The sequence below is a fragment of the Ochlerotatus camptorhynchus genome, unplaced genomic scaffold (genome assembly GCF_037179485.1).
Source record: "Ochlerotatus camptorhynchus isolate MF236.1 unplaced genomic scaffold, CSIRO-AGI_Acam_v1.1 ptg000794l, whole genome shotgun sequence".
Lineage (NCBI taxonomy): Eukaryota > Metazoa > Arthropoda > Insecta > Diptera > Culicidae > Ochlerotatus > Ochlerotatus camptorhynchus.
Genome location: NW_027041259.1, coordinates 401,138 through 420,815, shown reverse-complemented (window position 1 = coordinate 420,815; position 19,678 = coordinate 401,138). Strand labels below are relative to the sequence as shown.

At 36.8% G+C, this 19,678-nt stretch overlaps 1 protein-coding gene across 1 annotated transcript in view; it reads left to right on the top strand.

Annotated features, from left to right (window-relative positions):
* Positions 1-19,678, top strand: part of timeout — a 201,977-nt gene that overhangs the window by 153,607 nt on the left and 28,692 nt on the right. Inside the window, exon 11 of the mRNA XM_065238478.1 lies at positions 8,170-8,311. Within this exon, the coding sequence (XP_065094550.1) occupies positions 8,170-8,311 (142 nt within the window). The remainder of the gene's footprint in view (positions 1-8,169; positions 8,312-19,678) is intronic.

The following is a 19,678-nucleotide window of genomic DNA, read 5'->3' as shown; positions in this document are numbered from 1 at the left end:
CAGGATTTTCCACCCTAGTCAGTCAGCCGTCTAATATCTGGCAGTATGGATAAAGCATGAAAAACTATGGCAAGAAGAAAGATTTTAAATCTCCCAACATACCGTAGATGAAAATTGGGACTCATTAAACGCTGCCGGTGGCGAGGAAAACTGTTGCAGGCTGCTGGCACTTTTCAGCAACTTGATGATGATGACGATGTTGATGATGATAGCTGACGCTAACTGATACCGATAAAGAACCGGGTTGGGGGTGGCGACATGGCGAAAAGGACAGTTTGTTGGTTGGCTTCGTAATGCAAAGACGACGACGAGAACGACGGTAGCTTAAGTTTTTACTCAAATTATAAAGTATTTATCTTTCTACATGAACAATGTTCCGACTGCCGGAGGAAGTACCGGGAAGGAAACCTGCAATCCGGAGAGAGATAATAATGGTGGAGTGCGTTTGAGTAAGCAACATGCAAATAGTAATCAGTTAAGGAAACTTTTTAATATATAAGTAGGCCAACTAGCGACATTTTTAACCCATTTTTTTTTTTAATATATATTTGTATGGTGATAGAAACAAATAGAAAAAATGCTGTAAAACCCCAGACATTATAGGATGGGTCAACTTTACAACCACTTTTTTCTCAGAAGTCTAACCGATTTACAGTCTTCGGCAATGATGAAATATCAGCAATATTTCAGTTTTTGCAAGAAAATTAATAGGTTCGTTTCGTTTCCCATACAATTTTTTTAAATTCTCCCGTAAATCCAGATCATTACCGAATTTGTTCAAATTTGACAACGTTACACAGTGTCGAAACATTTTTCACGCTTTTCTAGATGTTTTATCATTTAGGTGTTTTCGGAGAAATTTCTTGAAATATTATTCGGCATCTTTTGAAATATTTGTATAACCTTTTATTAAGGTAGTATTACACTTAGATGATATATGTATATCTTCAGCAAAGTTGTAGAACTATATATTTCATTAAAGTTTGCTGAAGACCAAGCTTCTACGTCATAAGTCTAACGAGATACATATTTGTTTTTATGAAGTACTAAGGTACCAATTCGGACTAGTGATCTTTTATATTAAAAATCCTATATCAAAACCCAACTAAGCCTTTGGCTCTCACCATCTAATAACCAAAATGATGAATGTACAAACAAAACTAAGATGAAAGGATGTAAAATTTTGTGATTTTTCTTTGAAATATGAATTATGCCTATCGTCCATTAATCCTAATGTCCATTATACCAACCATCCATTATGCCTAACGTCGTGAACCCGTTTCTGTAACTGGTATTGCGCCACATTCTGAGGGGCACGCAATACAAAGAACCGGTGCGTTGAAGTTATGAAGTATGCAATCAAGTACTTAAAGTAATTAATGCGTTTTGAAGTAGTACTGACGTTGATTAAAATTAACTCTCCGTACATAATGTAATTAAAAGTATTGAAAATATAATTACTGTACTTTAATTACGAACATGTATAATTAATGTAATTAAAACAGTAGTTAATGGAATTCATTTAATTACAGCCGTTGCCTGCATCGGAGTTAATTTTGTATTTTGTATTTAATTTTTTTATTTATTTATTTACTTATTTATTTATTCGTCAATCAATCAAATCGTAGACTACATATTAACATTAGTTCTATGACTTCGCAGGGTTCTGAAATATATTTTTAATTCTGTTGAGGGCATATTTAGGTCAATCATTTCACAATGATGATTATAAACAGTCATCATCTGATTTACCGGTCCAAATTTAGCGTAATTGGTCCGATGGCGATCTACTGCGAACAACTGTCGATTGCGTAATTGCCGGGAAGGTGCATACAAATTTAACCTTGAAAATAGATCAGCTGAGTCAATGCGTTGCGAAATTATATTGTTTAATAAAGAATTCTTTGCGTAATCCCGACGTTCTTTCAATGTTTGAATGCTGATCAGCAAGCAACGTGCTTCATATGACGGGAGAGGAAAAGCCGTCCAACCTAACTTACGTAGTGCATATAATAAAAATTACTTTTGGATTGACTCTATTCGTTCTTCATGCTTTTTCATATAGGGTGACAAAACAACGCTACAATATTCTAAAATTGACCTCACATAAGCAACGTTAAGTGATTTAATTGTATAAGGATCTTTAATGTGGAGACCGAAACGATTTATAAAATTAAGCATATTGCCTGCTCTATGTAATATTGTGTTATAATGGTCCACAAATGTTAATTAAGAATCTAGAATAACACCTAAATCTCTTACATTTTCACATTTTTTAACATTTTCATTACCTAATGTAATACAAAGATTTTGTTTGTTTAGTTTTCTACTGTACGTTTTAAGATTACATTTTTTAATATATAGTTTCAATAGACTTTTACTATACCATGTGTAAAAAACATGGATTTCATTCTGAAACACATTCATATCGTTATCGCTTCCTATTTCTAAAAATAACTTCATGTCATCAGCGTATATAAGTACTCTGATATTTTTTTTAAATAAGAGAGACGTCATTAATGTACAAAATAAAAAGAAGGGGATCTAGGTGCGAGCCCTGGGGAACCCCTGACGTGACATGAATTGGCTTAGATGTTTTCTCGTTGAATCTTACAATTTGCTGGCGATCAACAGTTTTACTAACGTTACAAGCAATGAAGATATAGACGGCTGCTTATGACTTCGGCTTCTTCATTGCAAGTAGAAGACGACCAACTCTGAAAAAAATCTATGCCAATGTTGCTAGCAGGAAAGTAACTTTTACTATATTCACGTGATCAATCATCTGATACAGATTCAGACATACTGCAGAAATTCAGTAACATTCAGTTGATGACAATTTATATGTTATATTTTAATTTTTTTTAACACTATATAAAAATATTTAGGAACGAATAAGCGTGGCAAAACTTAATAAAAATATAACCAAAACAACCTTAAAGACTATCACCCTAACCTATGTACTCGAGTAGACCCGACAGCGATTTTTGGTACATTAGTACTTCATATCATGATTGATCAAACAACATTAATTTTAGCTGCCATAAACTGCCATTTTCAGAGAAATTTTAACTGTAAAATTGGTGAAATTTTGTGTTTCGTTTTATAGCATTTCTGTCTTAATAAAAGTTGTGTATTCTGATGATATTGAAAACTTTGTAGAACATGTCGAATCGAGAATTATCAGGACCTGATTTAGAATCGATTGAGCCTGGTGGATCAAAATCGAAATTTTGAAACACCCTAATATAGTACCTATATTAACGTTGGTATTATAAATAATTACTTCATTTTCGAATAGGAATGTTTCGATCATGGCTGTGGGCTTTCGATCGTAGTTGCCTCTGTTGTGGCAGTCGGGAATACCATATACCATCATAGAGCGCGGTGGATTCATGTAGCTGTGCTTGAAACACTCAATCAACCACATATAGTTTAGATAGGAAACTGACGTCGAACAAAAGCATTTATCCAAATACGGGCGAAGACATCATAAGGTCAATGAAGAAAGTCCAAAGCCCAATACAGAGAAAAAAAATTAAAACGGTATACTAAACTCATGGAAGAAATAGGCCGTAAGGGTTCACTGAGGTAGGCAAATAGTAATTAAAACTGTATAATAAATTGTCTTATTTAGTTTATTGGTAGTTACAGTCAGTAGGGAATGGTTTTACATAATGATCGCTAATGTAAAACCATTCCCTACTGACTGTAAAAAATAAACTTTACGATAGTCATATGTGAATTTTGATGTTGATTTTGGTGATTTTAGCTTTTGTTTGTGTCCGGTAGGGTGGAGCATTGTAGATTCTAATGGGTACTAGATTGGTTTTTATTGGTTAAGACAGAATTTTCCCGAAATGTTATTTAAGTCGATAAGCTTAGATTGGCTGATACAGTGACATTTCGTTCAATTCAGGATAGGTACTGGCATAAAATGCTGAGCTCTATCATCTTATCTTGGAAAACTATATTTTTTAATAGGTTTTGTATTCGACTAGAATAAGTTTTTTTTTATGTTCGTACGTGAAGTTAACGAAAAAGAGAGTTGGTTGGAAATGCTATCTAACATGGAGCTTTAGTGTGATAAATTATTAGCTAGAGAAAGGTCTGAAGAGAGTTGGTAGATAGTTCCACTAGAGAACGGCAGTATGAAAATCGAATAGAAGTTGAAGATGAGCGAAGTGTCATTATTTAATACGACAGTACTAGTCAAACGCAGAGTTGGTAACGGTCAGTTTGATCAGTGACGTTTGACGAAAACCAAAAATAAATTTTCGCGGTACAAAAACCATCATTTCCATACATCTTTCGTCATTGACGAAGAGAGTTAGACAGGAATCCCATTGAACAAATCCTATCACATCTTTTTCCTTCACTTCTCTTTTTTCTATCATGCATGGACAAACAAAAAAAGCAAATACCGTCGAACGTGCATGTGAGCAGACTAATTACCACACTATGAGCGCTTCTTGTTTTCCTTTAGCCTATTCATTCTTCTAAGCGTTGATAGACCAGTGGTGATGACAATAGTGTGATAATCACATCGTTGGTGGTACGAAGCCGTTTTGTACCCATTTTATGTTTTTTTTTTTTTTTAACATAATGTATTGCTTCCAGCGATCATCTTTTGACGTAGAACTACGTCTTTGTCGACTATACTGGGGTGCAAATCAAAAAATATGTGTGGTGAAGGAGTGTTAGGTTTTGAACGCTTGTAACTTTGTCATTTATAGATTAAATTAAAATCCAAATACGCCAATCGATAGGATATTACATTACGAACCTGCTGAAACAATTTGTTTTCCAATTTTTCTGTAATTAAACCTTTGAAAATGTACAAATGATAATTTTATCACTGTTTTCATGAAATAAGCCTTTTTCTCAAACCCAGTCATCATAAACGAATACCACTTGGTTGCACATCATTCTGCTTGAACCTCTGCTCATTACCGCTTCGGACGACGTGGCACTAGGTCCTGCAGCAAGCAGGACTAAGTCAGCGGCTAAAGGTTGATCACGGCGTGTCCAGCACAATGAGGAATGAGACTTGAAAATACGTGCATGTAAAACCCCCTCCCCCCTTAACATAACCCGGAAAAGACATGGACTTTGACGATCATTTTTTTCCGGGAAATAAACTTTAAGCAAACACAATTAGGTATGTATAAACAATTAATGTTTTACATGCAGAGCCAACATTTTCAAAAAAAAGTTTGCTTAACAGGAGACACTCGATGAATTACCAACAACTGACTGTAAAACATATCTGGTACCTCTATATATGCAATTATATTAACATCCAAAGTCCATTATTTTTTACATATTCTGCACAAAAGAAACTTTTTGCTCCGCCCCATTCATAAAAAAAACTACGGGAAATCCTGTCAGATGCGGTTGCACATCGTTCTGCTTGAACCTGAAAAGATATAAAACAGCGCTGCTGTCGTGCTTTTGCTCATTGTCACCTCGGACGGCGTGGCACTTGGTCCTGCAGCAAGCAGGACTAAGTCAGTGGCTAAAGGTGGATCACGGCGTGACCACAATGAGGAATGCGACACAATAAGGAATGAGGAAAAGCACCCCTCACCCCTTCACCCCTTCACAACAACTCTCCCCCTCCCCTACCCCCCTCCCCCCCCCCCCTCAACAATAACCCGAAAAAGACATGGACTTTGACGAGCACTTTTTTCCGGGAAATAAAATTTAAACAAACCACAATTATTAGTAAAAACAGAAGTTTTTCCCTTAATTTCTTCCCGCACCAAAACTTTCAAATTTGAGAAAAAAAAATTGCTTGAAAGACATACCGTGCCGATTCAAATTTCGGACACTTAAACTCGAATTTCGGACACTTTTAAAAGTTGATTATCTCGGTCGAATATGATCCACATGTCTTGTAAATTTTAAATTTTTTTGACTAGTGCCCTCCACGATCATCTAACATTATTACTTTGTTTCTAACTGGATGTAATATTTAATTAAAAATGAAAGTGTCCGAAATTTGAATCGTCCGAAATTTGAATCGGAACGGTATTCGATGATATTATGTTGGTGAATAACACACAACTGACTGTAAAACATATCTGGTACCTCTATATATGATATTATATTAACATCCAAAGTTCATCCTTTTTTCCATATTTTGCACAAAAGAAACGTTCTGCCCCGTCCCCATTCATACAAAAATGGCGGGAAATCCTGTCAGTTGCGGGGCTTAGAAAGTATATTTTGTGCAGAATATGTAAAAAAGGAGGGACGTCGGATGTATTTTTTCTGGAAAATATGTAAAAAAGGAGGGACGTCAGATGTTAACCTAAATGATAGATAAAGATAGTTAAGATAGGTTCTACGTCATACTCCGGTCGTGTCTAGGACACACCCTTTAATTTTTTTTGTCAAGCAATACGGAACGGATGACTAAAACGTGCAATTTTAAACCTCTCCGAGTAGCCGACAGATCTAAGAGAGAGAGAGAGAGAACGTACTGAGATAGTTTTTTTTCTCTCTTCATACTGACTTTCTCTACGTTGATGCAAGACATCTCTGGTCAAACTCACACTCCTTTACCTAACTCATAAAATGTAGATTTAAAGAAATACTTGAAGTCTCCTCATCCATTAATGCATGAGTTAGGTAAAGGAGTGTGCGTTTACGGCTGCTCACTCGCGATCTCAAATTCCGTCCATAACAATTTTGAAACAACACACACACAAACTAGTGTTCAAACTGCCAATATAGACTTCTCTGTCGTTTGTGAAATGCACAAGTATTAGTGCAGAACTTGGGGTAAATTATAAGTGTTAGTGCAAGAAAACCTTTGAATTCACCCAAATTTCTGCACTAATACTTGTGCAATTCATAAACGTCAAAGAAGTCTATAGATTAGTCCGTCTGTGTATAGTCGTAAGATAGAAGCAAAGTTATTCAAATTACTCAAGTCTTGTCAAATAAGCTGTTTTGCAGCTCCAGCATGACACACCGAAAAAATTATGTTTTCTTGTTGCTTGTATTTTTAAGATTCATCCCCCATTACTCAACTTATCTTTGTATTTCAACAAGTGGGTGTAACTGCGAGAAAATTGTTCCCATTGAATGTGATCTTTGTGCTCTGTATGTTACGAGAGCACTCTTCAACAAATGAGTGGTTGTTGTTGCTATCCGTCGCCAGCTTGCCAGTAGATTTTACAGTAAACCATACAACGATACAATGCACATATTTCACGCGGTTACTGTTTTTGAAACGTTCCCCCACATCATGTCCAGGATGATGATGGCACACGAAGGTTCTGTGTCGACATTGACGCTGTTTTACGGATTCCAAACGATGGCAGTGACACATGTGGTGCGATAGAAATATATCTTTCCTTCACCTCACGGCCCGTAATGGAATGTGGGTGGCATCAAGCGTTCACTGCGTTGGGTTGGTTGCTCCTGTTTACTTTAAATTAGACTCACTTACGGCGCGACATTTATGAGATTATTCAAATTCAAATTTGTGCAACGTGTGTACGGCAATGTTGGAACATGGCTAACAAAAGGCATGGTTTCGCACCCACATAGCGAGAATACAGAACCCACGTCTAACGCCTGCCGCCCGGAAAGTATATCTAATAAATGAAATGCGGCAGTTTGGCGGTGGCTTAGTCCGACAGAGCCACTCCCGACCGGAGGAGATTTGGCAAGAATGTTTCGCGTAAAATTAATTGGATTTTATTTCGCAATTAATCTCGTATGCTCACAGTTGTGCAGCACCTCGCAAAAGTTATGAGCGCCTTGTTATGGTGTGCCATGTTGTGATTTATGATTTTGGAAATTAGTCTTTCCGGAGGTGGTGACGAAGCAACGATGATCCCGTTAGGATTCCTACTCTTAGGTGGGTATTTGCCACCAGTTGTTGCTTGTATCAGACAGGTGTGTTGCAAAAGCAGAGGAACTTACATGCTTTGTGCTAATTTAAATTTGGAGCTGGGTAATATTACTGTGAAGCTGCCTAAGCGCTTTCCTTTGAACAAGATTTTAACTTTTGAGTGTTCAATAAATAAAATTGATTATGGAAAAATACCAATAGTTTCTTAACCATTTTCAAACCTGTCGAACTTCCAAGTGTAGAAGTATCTAATTCTTCAATTTGATTTATTAAAAATTGTTTAAATTTGATCTCCTCAGACTGCTGAATCCAAAGGTGGTGCACGCTTGTACGTTGGTGCTCAGCGAATGGGAGCAAATTCCGACAACATCACTCAAGGCTGCCGTTACCATTCTTCATCGCATCGCTGTGGGATGTAAAATGCCGGCATTGTTGTTCCAGGTAAGTACAGATACCAGATTTTTTAATTCTCGGTGAACATGTTGCAAATGGTCCAATTGATCGATTCCACAGTTCAGTAGGATTTTTTTTTCTTGAGAGGAAACCATGTATCTGAAACATTGTATTTGTAGCAACACTTTACGTATAAGAGATTTAGATTTCTAAATCTGCAGAAATCACTGATTTGATCAACTTCGAAGTCTTACTTAAGCATGATAACTTGCTGTAAATTAAGATTGTATCCAAAACAAAAAACCAGGGTATGCATTACGACCCCATTGCACCGGCTAAAAACTTGAAATCATCAGAGAAATTTAAAACACTTGAATTAACAGACAGTTTTGCCTCAAATCAAGGAAGGACCACCTACTAGTTTGTGCAACTTTGCTAATGTGAATGCACATGTGATGCGAGTTTTGCAACAAATCAGGAATTTGTTTTAAAAAGTAAGTTGAATTGAGTATTCGTATCTGTTTCTATTTATCTTTTAGTATTGTGCATTTAGATATAAATTATTTGTAAGGCGTTGATTAATTGACTTCCGACGTGACTAGCGAGCAGCAATGCAAAATAACTGTCATTAGTGTAAACAATAACAACAGCAAAAATGTAAAAGTCATATTTTCAAGGCGACCAGTAAACCGGGAAATCGCCAGGAATTTGAAATCACCGGGAATAGACCGTGAATTTTGATGACAAATCGGGCAACAATATACTTCGTCCTCTCTGCGGAAAATTCAGATTCTGGACATTGGACTTGACCCTTGGACTAGAGTATATTTTCAGAACACAGTCACTTTAAAGAACTATGAAGAGAACATTGAGGAGATTTTTAGAATGAATTCTAGGGATAACAAGAAGGAATTTCAGCAAAATATTCCAAGGGAGAAAAGTTAGTAGAAAGTTTTGAATATCCAAGACAATTGTGTGGGTTCAGAGTAGATTTTTTCAATGTTGATTGTGGAATTTCCATGTTGATTGTGAAGAGGATTGCAGGTCCATTTCTAATGAATATTCTAAATATGTTCTGAGAAGAATTTTTTAAAAGTTTCGATGAGATTTACATATAAATTTCAAGGGTATTGTATTCTGAGTAGTATTTCCACTTTCCAACCACCTTTGACTACCTGTGAATTGGGAAACACCAGATGGAATTCAGATTTAAATTGGTAACTCTTAAGAGTTGATGAGTAGTTTAATGTCCATGGCAAAATCCATACTGCTCATCTGCAAAAATTGAGTTCGTATTATTGTGAAGCAACATTCTATTCAAAATTATCTTTTCAAAAAGTTTACTTATTGATGAAAGCAAACTTATTGGACGCTAGCTAGAAGCTTCAGCTGGATTTTTATCCTGCTTCAAAATTGGAACAACTTTTGCATTTTTCAATTTATCAGGAAAGTATGCAAAATTAGAACATCTGTTAAACAATTCTACAAAGTACTCTCTGGGAGTTTTTATGAGGTTACAGAAAATTCCATCATCACCTGGTGCTTTCATTCAACTTTTTAGTTATAGACCTACTTCGTACAAATCAGTTCCCCAGGAATCATCAAAAATATTTTCCCGTGAGAATTTGAGATTTTTTCAAAAATTTTGTGAGTTTCCAAAAGGGTTTGGAACTTGGGTCTAATTTAGAAACTTTGTTTTCAAAAGTTTTGTTCCTCAGGGCAGAGAATCGGTTTTTCCTTTGGTTTTTGCAAATCCTGCCAAATAACTTTCATGGCAGGATCGTGTGTACTTTGATATTGTTTCCTACGCATATTTTTAAGACGGATTAAGAGCTGAAGATCGTCGTCTATTATAATTGAATCGAATTTAACCTCGCATTTTGGTACTGAGGCAGCTCTTGCTTCAACTATAGAAGTAGTCAGAGATTCAAGATTATAATTAACATCATCTTTGGTTTGCAAAGGAATGTTTGGATCGAAGCTATATTCCAGAAATGTTCGATATTGCTCCCAATCAGCTCTATGGTAAAGGAAAGTAGAGCTGTTGGGATTAGAAATTATTTCTTGGGATATTTCAAAAGTAACTGGAAGGTAATCAGAACCGATAAGCATGGATAACCAATTGGCTACAAAGTTGACATGAATCAGTTTAGTCCAAATCAATTGTTGAGGGATTTTTTGCTGAAACAACGAATGTTGAGCTGTTTGGATATTGAATAGTGCCTGCAGAACATATATCAATTTAATAACCATTAGAATTGCTATGATTCCATGAGCGGTGTTTTGCATTAAACTCACCAATCATGAAGAATTTAGACCTATGACGGGCAATTTTTTTGAAGGTCACCCTTGAGAAAATTCTTTTTCTGACTTACGCCCTAGAATGGCTAATAGGCAGCTATAAAGTTGTCCAAATTTTGCCCCAAAACCTGTTTTCAAATGAAGAAAGAATTTGATGTTTGAAATGTCTATGAACAAGGAGAAGGAACGTTTCAGCTATAACGGCAATATTCACGTTATGAACTCTTCTTCATTAGCTTTAAGAAGTCAAGTATTCCAATTCAAAATATTCAATGATTTAAAATCCATTACTGAATTTGAAAGCCATGACTATATAGCAGAATAGCATCAAACATGGAGTTAGTTTTCAGCATATCATGTCAATTAAGGGGAAGTTCACCGCTACGAAAAAAATAATTACGTTTTGATTTTCCTAAAAATATTGGAAAAAGATATCAAAAATCTAAAAAAACACATATTTTCTAATTTTTCAAAGAAAATTCACGTGCAAAACAAATTTTTATAAGTCATCATGGCATAAAGTCCATTTTTTTCATGATGAGATAAAAAAAATTACGTTTACCCAGAAATCTAAGGAAAAAACTGATTTTCTCGGATTTTTGAAAATTTTTCTCAATATTTTTAGAAAAATAAAAGCGTGCCGGAAAAAATATTCTCGGGGCGGTAAACTTCCCCGTAATGATTTCTTTAAAAATTTCGTTTCACGATTATGTCAAAATCATCAAAATTCCCGTTTAAATTATGTTGGCTAGAATTTTCATTTCGATTTCAACCAGCATACGAAGCTCCATTTACTTGTTAGCAGCAGGTATAGGTGAAGAGTTTGAAGCTGTTTGTACCTACGGGTACGTACGAATTTAAAATTTGTTCCTCGCTGACCGTTTTTAGCAGCAGAGAAAATAGTACCTGTTCGGAAAAATTAAACGTTTCCTATATGTCGCATAGAACGAGATTGTAGGATCGCTTAAATGTTAAAGTGTGATGAAAACCACAAATATATTTTTTGTGAATGTAAGACTAATTTTAAAAGGAAAAGTGTGCTTTCATCACCATTTGACCATTTAAATTTTTTAGGATCTTCCTTCACAGGACAGGCGCGGAAGTGGTTATCTCAATAGGGGGAACTTTCCCTTCTTGACATTAGGCCGGGAAAATTCATTCTCATCATCCGTGAGCATGCCATAGTGACTGCCTGAATGAATGTCATCAGAAGGGGGATCAATAGTTTTCCCTTTTCATTTGTGTTTTTGTTTTTCATCTGTTCGGGACATAAATCCACTGCGACCAGTTATTTGATCTATTGTGGTATACCCCGTGTCCTTAGTTTAGTGGATGTCGTATGACTCCATCACTTTTGAGAAATAAAGAAGTAATCGGTTTTGATACAGTTGTCATTCTTATTGCAAGAATCCGACTCTAATTGTAAGGTCCCGCTCTGTATACCCTTTGGTGTGTTGTAACACCATCCAAAAGCGCGCCCCTTTGTCAGTCAAAAATGGATTCCTTCGCACCAAAATCTTAACCACTTCAAACTAAAGGACAGTGAATAACAGATTAGGAATCACGTAGATGAAAAATAACTACCAGTTCGTGCAAGCGACATTTACCGCCTTGACCCTAAGTAGAATATATCAACCTTAACAATCCATAGATACCACCACTTGTTTTTACTGTATAGTTACTGTTTCTCTGTAATGTGCTGGCTCTGAAATACGAATACAATAAATATAACACAGTACCATCTGCCTGCTGCCATGGCAGTTAGGCCCAAATAATTATCGTCTTTTATTCATCAAATCACAATGTAGGAAAAGGTCCTGACCGTGCGCGATCACTACCTAACTATTTTTATCTTCTTTGTTTCAAGATGCCTCGGTGGACAAAGCGGACTATCAACAAGGCATATAAGTAAAAAGGACTAAAATGTGTTCCTTTGATTACAAAAAAAATCTGTTCCCTTAGTTTGAAGCATTTGGGACTAGGCTTCGGTGGTAGATCTTAAAGCCAGTATCGCACCACGAAAAGGTAATCTACCAGGCGTTATTGGGCAAGGAAGGATCGAAAAGAAATTTCCCAAGTCGATGTCCAAGCAGGATTACTTTGGGTAGGGTCCAAACAAGGATCTAAGAGGAATAAGAGTAAAAAAGGTAGAACATTTGCTGGTAATACTTAGCCTTGAGAAGTGCTCTTTAAATTTGTATCTTTAGGTAGCAATAACACTTCCGTCAGCAAAAAGCAATTAGATCCGCACGGCAAGAGAGCACGCTGTGCACTGTGGGGTTCTTCGTTGGTAGCGGTTCTGAAAGGTAACGGAACTGTGATAGACTTTATTCATCCTTTGCATATTGTTGCAGAAGTGCATGAAGCAGCGGACATAAATTCAGTAAATTGGACCTTTCGAAGTGTTGGAGGCAATTTAAACTTGATGAAGATTCCTCAGATTCCATCTGAATGAACTATATCTGCTGCTCGAATTGGATAATTTCCAATCGATGGAAATAAAAGAACACCATAATATTGCTTTATTTTAATTACTTGAATAAAATATTCATTGAACAACATTTTCCGGCGGGGTCATATCATTTCACAGCGTGCAGTGAAAATGACTAAAGATACTTAAATTTTTTTTACATGTGTGGATGGCAACTAGACTGATGCAAATTTTAAAATTCTCCATCTTCAGTACTCGAACAGTTTCAAATTGTGTTTTAATTTTCCTCCCAAAATGGCCACTGACAAACCATTTGATGTTTATTCATTTATTAGTTAGTATTACTATTAATCTGATTTCTTCTTATCCTAATTATGTATATAGTCTATTATGGGAATCCGGCAAAAGTTCACCCTTGGGTAAAATGGCCGGATTTTCACTGTCTTACCATTCGTGAATTTGATGAGCAGAATTACTATTCAGTTCTTAATCTATCCAATTTCCGTACCAACTGCTGCCAGATGTCGCCACTGAAAAATTATGATGAATGTGAACAGATAAGACTCTTTTCCAGTCAATCTGGCATACTAAATCGACTTTACATAGTCATTTTCAATCGAAATGATCATTTTATGATTCATAAATTTTCAAGGAAAAAAGTGATGCAACATAAAGCAAATACTTGGAGCGGAATCAAGAAACATTGAAAAATAGAATGCAAATGGGTAAATTGCATTTTAGGTTGATTTTCAATCGATTGATTATTTAGCTAAAAATTATGTGTTTGTTCAAAAGATTGTTTGTTTAGTTATTGACGGATTTCACGCCAACTCATCCAGTGGTTGGCAGCACCCTCTCAGAACCTTATGGAACTTTGTGGGTGTGGAGACTTAGCAATTTTAAGCAACTTTGCGTACTTATTTTTTTCAAAATTTATCTCGCCTAACATTTAATAAGGGTCAAAGTTTTTTGTCGATTTTTTTTTTCAAATCGATATAGCTTAAAAATGACAAGCCCTACAAAAAAGTGATGTATGGCGAACTTTTAGCAAATAATCTGAAATTTTATAAAAAAAATTAAATAAAATAAAAAATCGGTTTCTACACTCTAAAAAAATATATTTAAAAATTAAAAGTCATTTTCCCAAAAATGGTACCCCTCAGATTTGCTTGATATTTTTTCTCATGAAAGGCAATATAATTACCTAACTTTTCTTCATACATCGCAAAGTGGGCGCTTTTAAGGAAAAAAAGTTGTTCGAACAACAACTTTTTCATGTTAATTTTTTTTAGCGTGTTTCACTCAAAGTCGAATAGTAATACGCGCACAACCTTATTAAAATTCGATTAAACTTTATGGGTATACTTTTCGATAATCTGGGCGAAATCTAGCCTAACATTTGAAAAGGGTACAGAGCAGTTACCTGCAAATCGTCCAATAAGAGTTCAGAACAAAACGTTCTAATGAGGAACAGCCATCTCAGCATGGTTTGCACTTTCCTGTGATGGATTGTATTATAATATATGCATACACTCTATCCAACTTCTATAAAACCACCCTCAAATTGTTCCAAATCAACAGGTAAACTAAGTAAAAATCACTTAGTATGTTTTATTCATGAAAAGATTTCAATTCATGTATTTGTGATTAATTTAATTAGAAAAATAATCATTCATTTATTTTTATGTATTAGGTGTGTCCATTAGTAAGCAATATGCATATATGTTTATACCTCATCTCTCAAGTGAATACATATAATAGCGCAGGTAACTTAACGATTATTTAAGGCATGCCTAAAATAATCGTTAAGTTACCTGCTATATAGCAGTTATATAACAACGCAGGTAGTCACATGAGAGATATAAGGTATAAACTTAAAGCACCGCAGTCTGTTTCTACCGACATAATCTAATATTTAAGTTTGGTGATATCACAACAATGCTCATAGTTGCTGTAGTGCATAGTTGTTGAAAGTGTAGTGCTGCATAGTTGTTGAAACGAAAAAGTGTTTATATATACAACAATGGAAAAATCTGCTAATTATTATTTCAGAAGTATTGACCCATGATACAATAGCAGTTCAATTATTTATATCAAAATTGTTAGATTTCATTAAACAATCTATTAGTTTCACAAAAATTACTTTCATGTCAGATGGAGCAGCGGCTCATTACAAAAATAAAAAGAATTTTGCCAGTTTGTGCAACTTCAAGTCCAAGTATGGATTGGAAGCAGAATGGCACTTCTTCGCAACGTCTCATGGGAAAGGCCCATGTGACGCAATTGGAGGAACTCTCAAACGAATGGCAAAGAGAGCAAGTCTTGCTCGAGATTATGGAAACACAATCACAACTCCACAAGAACTGTATGACTGGGCAGTTAAACAAACAGATACAAGCATAACAAAATTGAACTTCTGCTTCATATCAAATGATCAAAGATGTCCGATGAACTCAAGGAGCTGTTCAGTCATGTAAAAACTATACCTGGTACACAAAAATTTCATTGTTTTGTACCTATTTCTCAAAACATAATTTCTACTAAGCGATTTTCACATTCAAAGGAAACTCCGAAAAATTTCACTCTGTTTCCGATAGATTAATAATCAATGAAAAACTCAAATTATGTATGGAGAATTATAGGAAAATAAATTATGCACTAAACAAAAACACTAGAGTTTTCATTTATTAAAACACCATTCGAAATGCAGGAAAATCCTCTGTATTAGGCCCTTTCAAATGTTAGGCTAGATTTTTGTTTTAAGCACGCCCAGATTATCAAAAGGTCAAAATCTTTATGCTCATTAAGTTTCAACGGATTTTAATAAGGTTGTGCGCGTATTACTATTCGACTTTGAGTGAAACACGCTAAAAAAAAAATAACATGAAAAAGTTGTTGTTCGAACTACTTTTTTTCCTTAAAAGCGCCCACTTTGCGATGTATGAAGAAAAGTTAGGTAATTATATTGCCTTTCATGAGAAAAAATATCAAGCAAATCTGAGGGGTACCATTTTTAATTTTTAAATATATTTTTTTAGAGTGTAGAAACCAATTTTTTAATTTATTTAATTTTTTTTATAAAATTTCAGATTATTTGCTAAAAGTTCGCCATACATCACTATTTTGTAGGGCTTGTCATTTTTAAGCTATATCGATTTGAAAAAAAAATCGACAAAAAACTTTGACCCTTATCAAATGTTAGGCGAGATAAATTTTGAAAAAAATAAGTACTCAAAGTTGCTTAAAATTGCTAAGTCTCCACACCCACAAAGTTTCATAAGGTTCTGAGAGGGTGCTGCCAACTCCGAAGACGAGTTGGCGTGAAATCCGTCTATTTATTTATTTATTGAATAGCCCTTCTAAAACATAAAACACAATTCTCTGATAGTCGTTGATTAAATAATGCTTAGTAATTTCAATACTCTCCACAATCGAAACGTATGTCCGTTTGGCTCCACATTTTGAAATTCCGGTTGGCTATACTGGATTCGTCTTCGCCGTGTGTAGTTCTCACTCCGCCATTATCGAGCATTTCTGCACATAAAGTACAAAATCACGAATAGGAAAGCATTGAAACCCGGGAGGGGGGGGGGGGGGGACACTTTACCCAAAGAGTGCATTTTGGACTGTGAGACGAATTAGTTGTAATTATTTATTTATTTATTTATTTATTTATCACCGTCTTCGACTAGTCGTACAGACTGAACTATTTTACTTATAAACTAGAAATTACTACTAATCCTATTTCCAAAAACGTTTTTAGTCAAGTTAAAACCGAATTCGTCACAGACAACATTGAACAAGCGAAGACACGAATCGAAAGGGTTGCTGTAGCCGTAGTTTGTTCTGTGGTATGGGACTGCTTTTAAAGCTGAGCTCCGAAACCGTCGAGGAGGAATGTTGAGCGGGATCTGTGCGAGAAGTTCAGGGCAATCTACAGATCCTCCAATGACATCGAAAATAAATAGCCGCTGCATCGTTACTCGTCTGACAGATAGTGGTTCCAATCCTATGAGCTTGCATCGGTCAGAATAAGGAGGAAGACTGGTCGGATCGTTCCAAGGAAGTTGTCTCAGTGCAAACCGTAAGAACCTTTTCTGCACCCGTTCAATCGAGAGAACATGAGCTACATAATAAGGGGACCAAATCGGAGCAGCGTACTCCAGAATTCTACGAACCAACGAGCAATAGAGAGTTTTTAAAGCGTGGATGTTGGTGAACTCGGAAGCGTGGCGACGGATGAATCCCAGCACAGAAAAAGCTTTGGCAGTGGTAATGCTCACGTATTCGTTGAATCTGAGCCTCAAATCGATGGTAACGCCAAGGTCACATATGGACGACACACGTTCCAATGATACAGTTTCCATTTTGTATTGATGAAGAACGGGGTTATTGCAGCGACCGAAGGTAATAACTTTGCACTTCATGTTATTGACCCGCATGCCGTTATCGCCACACCATACCAGTATAGTATCAATATCTTCTTGTAGGGCAATACAATCCGGAAGAGAAGCTATGACACGATACATTTTTAGGTCATCAGCGAATGAAAGCTTAAACGAGGAAAGCAGCAGACACAGGTCATTTATAAAAATGTTGAATATTAATGGTCCCATAACGCTTCCTTGGGGTACACCAGACGTGATTTTGAAAGTGCGGGATCGAGCCGAGTTGACCGCAACATATGCAGTACGATCGCACAAGTACGAATGTATCCACTCTGTAATCCAATCTGGAAGACCTATGTGCTTCAGTTTTTCCACGGCTCGAATGTGCGGTACAGTGTCGAAGGCTTTCGCAAAGTCAACATACACCGCGTCAACTTTTTTTTTTTTGTATATTAATTTATTTGATAAGGCTCAACCGAATTAACTTAACAGAGCCGAGGATTCATGGTCACTATACAATACATCTTAACGCTATAGTCAAAAGGTACAACACAATAAACACTTTATCTTCCGCTATCCAAAAAGCCTCCTCCATCAGAACTGGAGCCGCTTCCAGTAGTTTCATTGTATGGCAAATTGTTATACGCCAACGAGGGTCAGAGCGCGTCCATTGTAGCAATGGACGCAAAACGTGGTCAGCACTCACACACTCATCACGAAACGGTTGCTTTCCAAAGTCGACGACGCATCGACCGAAAGAACTGCTGATGAAGAACAATGAGGAGGACCACACAATGGTTGCTGCCGAGAAAACAGACGATCGCGTAGCACACATTGAGAGTGGCCTGCTTTTGTCGACAGCCGAGTGAACACTGACCGCGTCAACTTGCCGCCTCTCTTCTACTTCGCGAGACAGTGCTGTGACGTAACACATGAGGTTCGTTGTTGTAGAACGATGCTTCATAAAGACATGCTGACCATCAAATACGATTGAAGACGCTACGTTGTATAGAACGTTGTGCACCAGTCTTTCAAACACTTTGCTGAGACAGCAAAGTATAGATACGCCGCGATAATTTGTCACCTGATTACAGTTGCCAGATTTGTGAATAGGAACGATGCAAGCAGCTTTCCAAGCTGTCGGAAAGGTTTTTTCGTGAAGTGATCGGTTGAATAAGCGAGCAATTGGGTTCGCTAGTTCTCTTGAACAGTTTTTCAGCAACAGGGGTGGTATTCCGTCCGTCCCAGGTCCTTTTTTGATGTCAAGCTCATCGATGACTTCTACTACTTCATTTGCGGAAAACTGAATAACGGGTAGGTTGCTGTTGTGCGAAGGAACGTGAGCAAAGCAATCGCGCCTTGGTACAGGTGACACTTTACTAAAAACGCTCTCGAAGAACATGGCGAAAAGGTTTGCAGCATCCACATTTGTATTAGCCTGGGCATCATTGAAGGTAACGTTGCATGGGATGCGAGAAGATGCTTGCCGCTTTTTCACGAAATCCCAGAAGCACGATGGGTTTTGTTTTACGCTGTCCTGGATCCTGAGTAAGTAGTTATCGTACGTGGATAATAGAATCTCAGACTTCGAAAGGAAGAAACGGTGACGTGCTTTTCTTAGGATGTTACGAAGATGCCGTAGTTCGGAGGTCCAACATGGTTTGCTGAAAACTGAATTGAACGATCGTCTTTTCCGAGGAACATAGTCGTTAAGCACTGCATAAAGCTTGTCATAGAATGCTGATAATGTTCTATCCAATGGCCCGGTTAGCTGTAAGGAATCCCAGTCAATGGCAGCTAGAGCCGTTTTCAACTGGCCAAAATCACACGAGCGGAAATCGTAGTAAAGATTATCGTCCGACTCGTTCTGTACTACTAAATCGTCGACACTCTCATCGAACAGCAAAACAAAAGGCAAGTGGTGATTGTCTACCGGCAACAGAGGCGTGGTGGGTTCAATGAGGTCTAGTCGCTCTGGAAGACTGACGAATACAAGGTCGAGAAGCCTTCCGTTCGCATTCACATAACGGTTAACTTGCTGCAAACCAGTAGCAAACATAGTTTCAGTGAGTGCCTGTTCATGCTCGGAAGAAGCGTTCAAGGGAATGAAACCATTTACATCCTCGTTCAATAGCCAACGCAAATTGGGGAGGTTGAAGTAACCCAGAGATACAATATGCTGTACTGCGTTAGCGTGTGCAGAGTACAGGTCGGCACATGAGTTTGGTGGATGGTAAATAGTGACAAAATAAAGATACCGAGAATCCAATCGTACACGGACGGCGACTTGCTCAA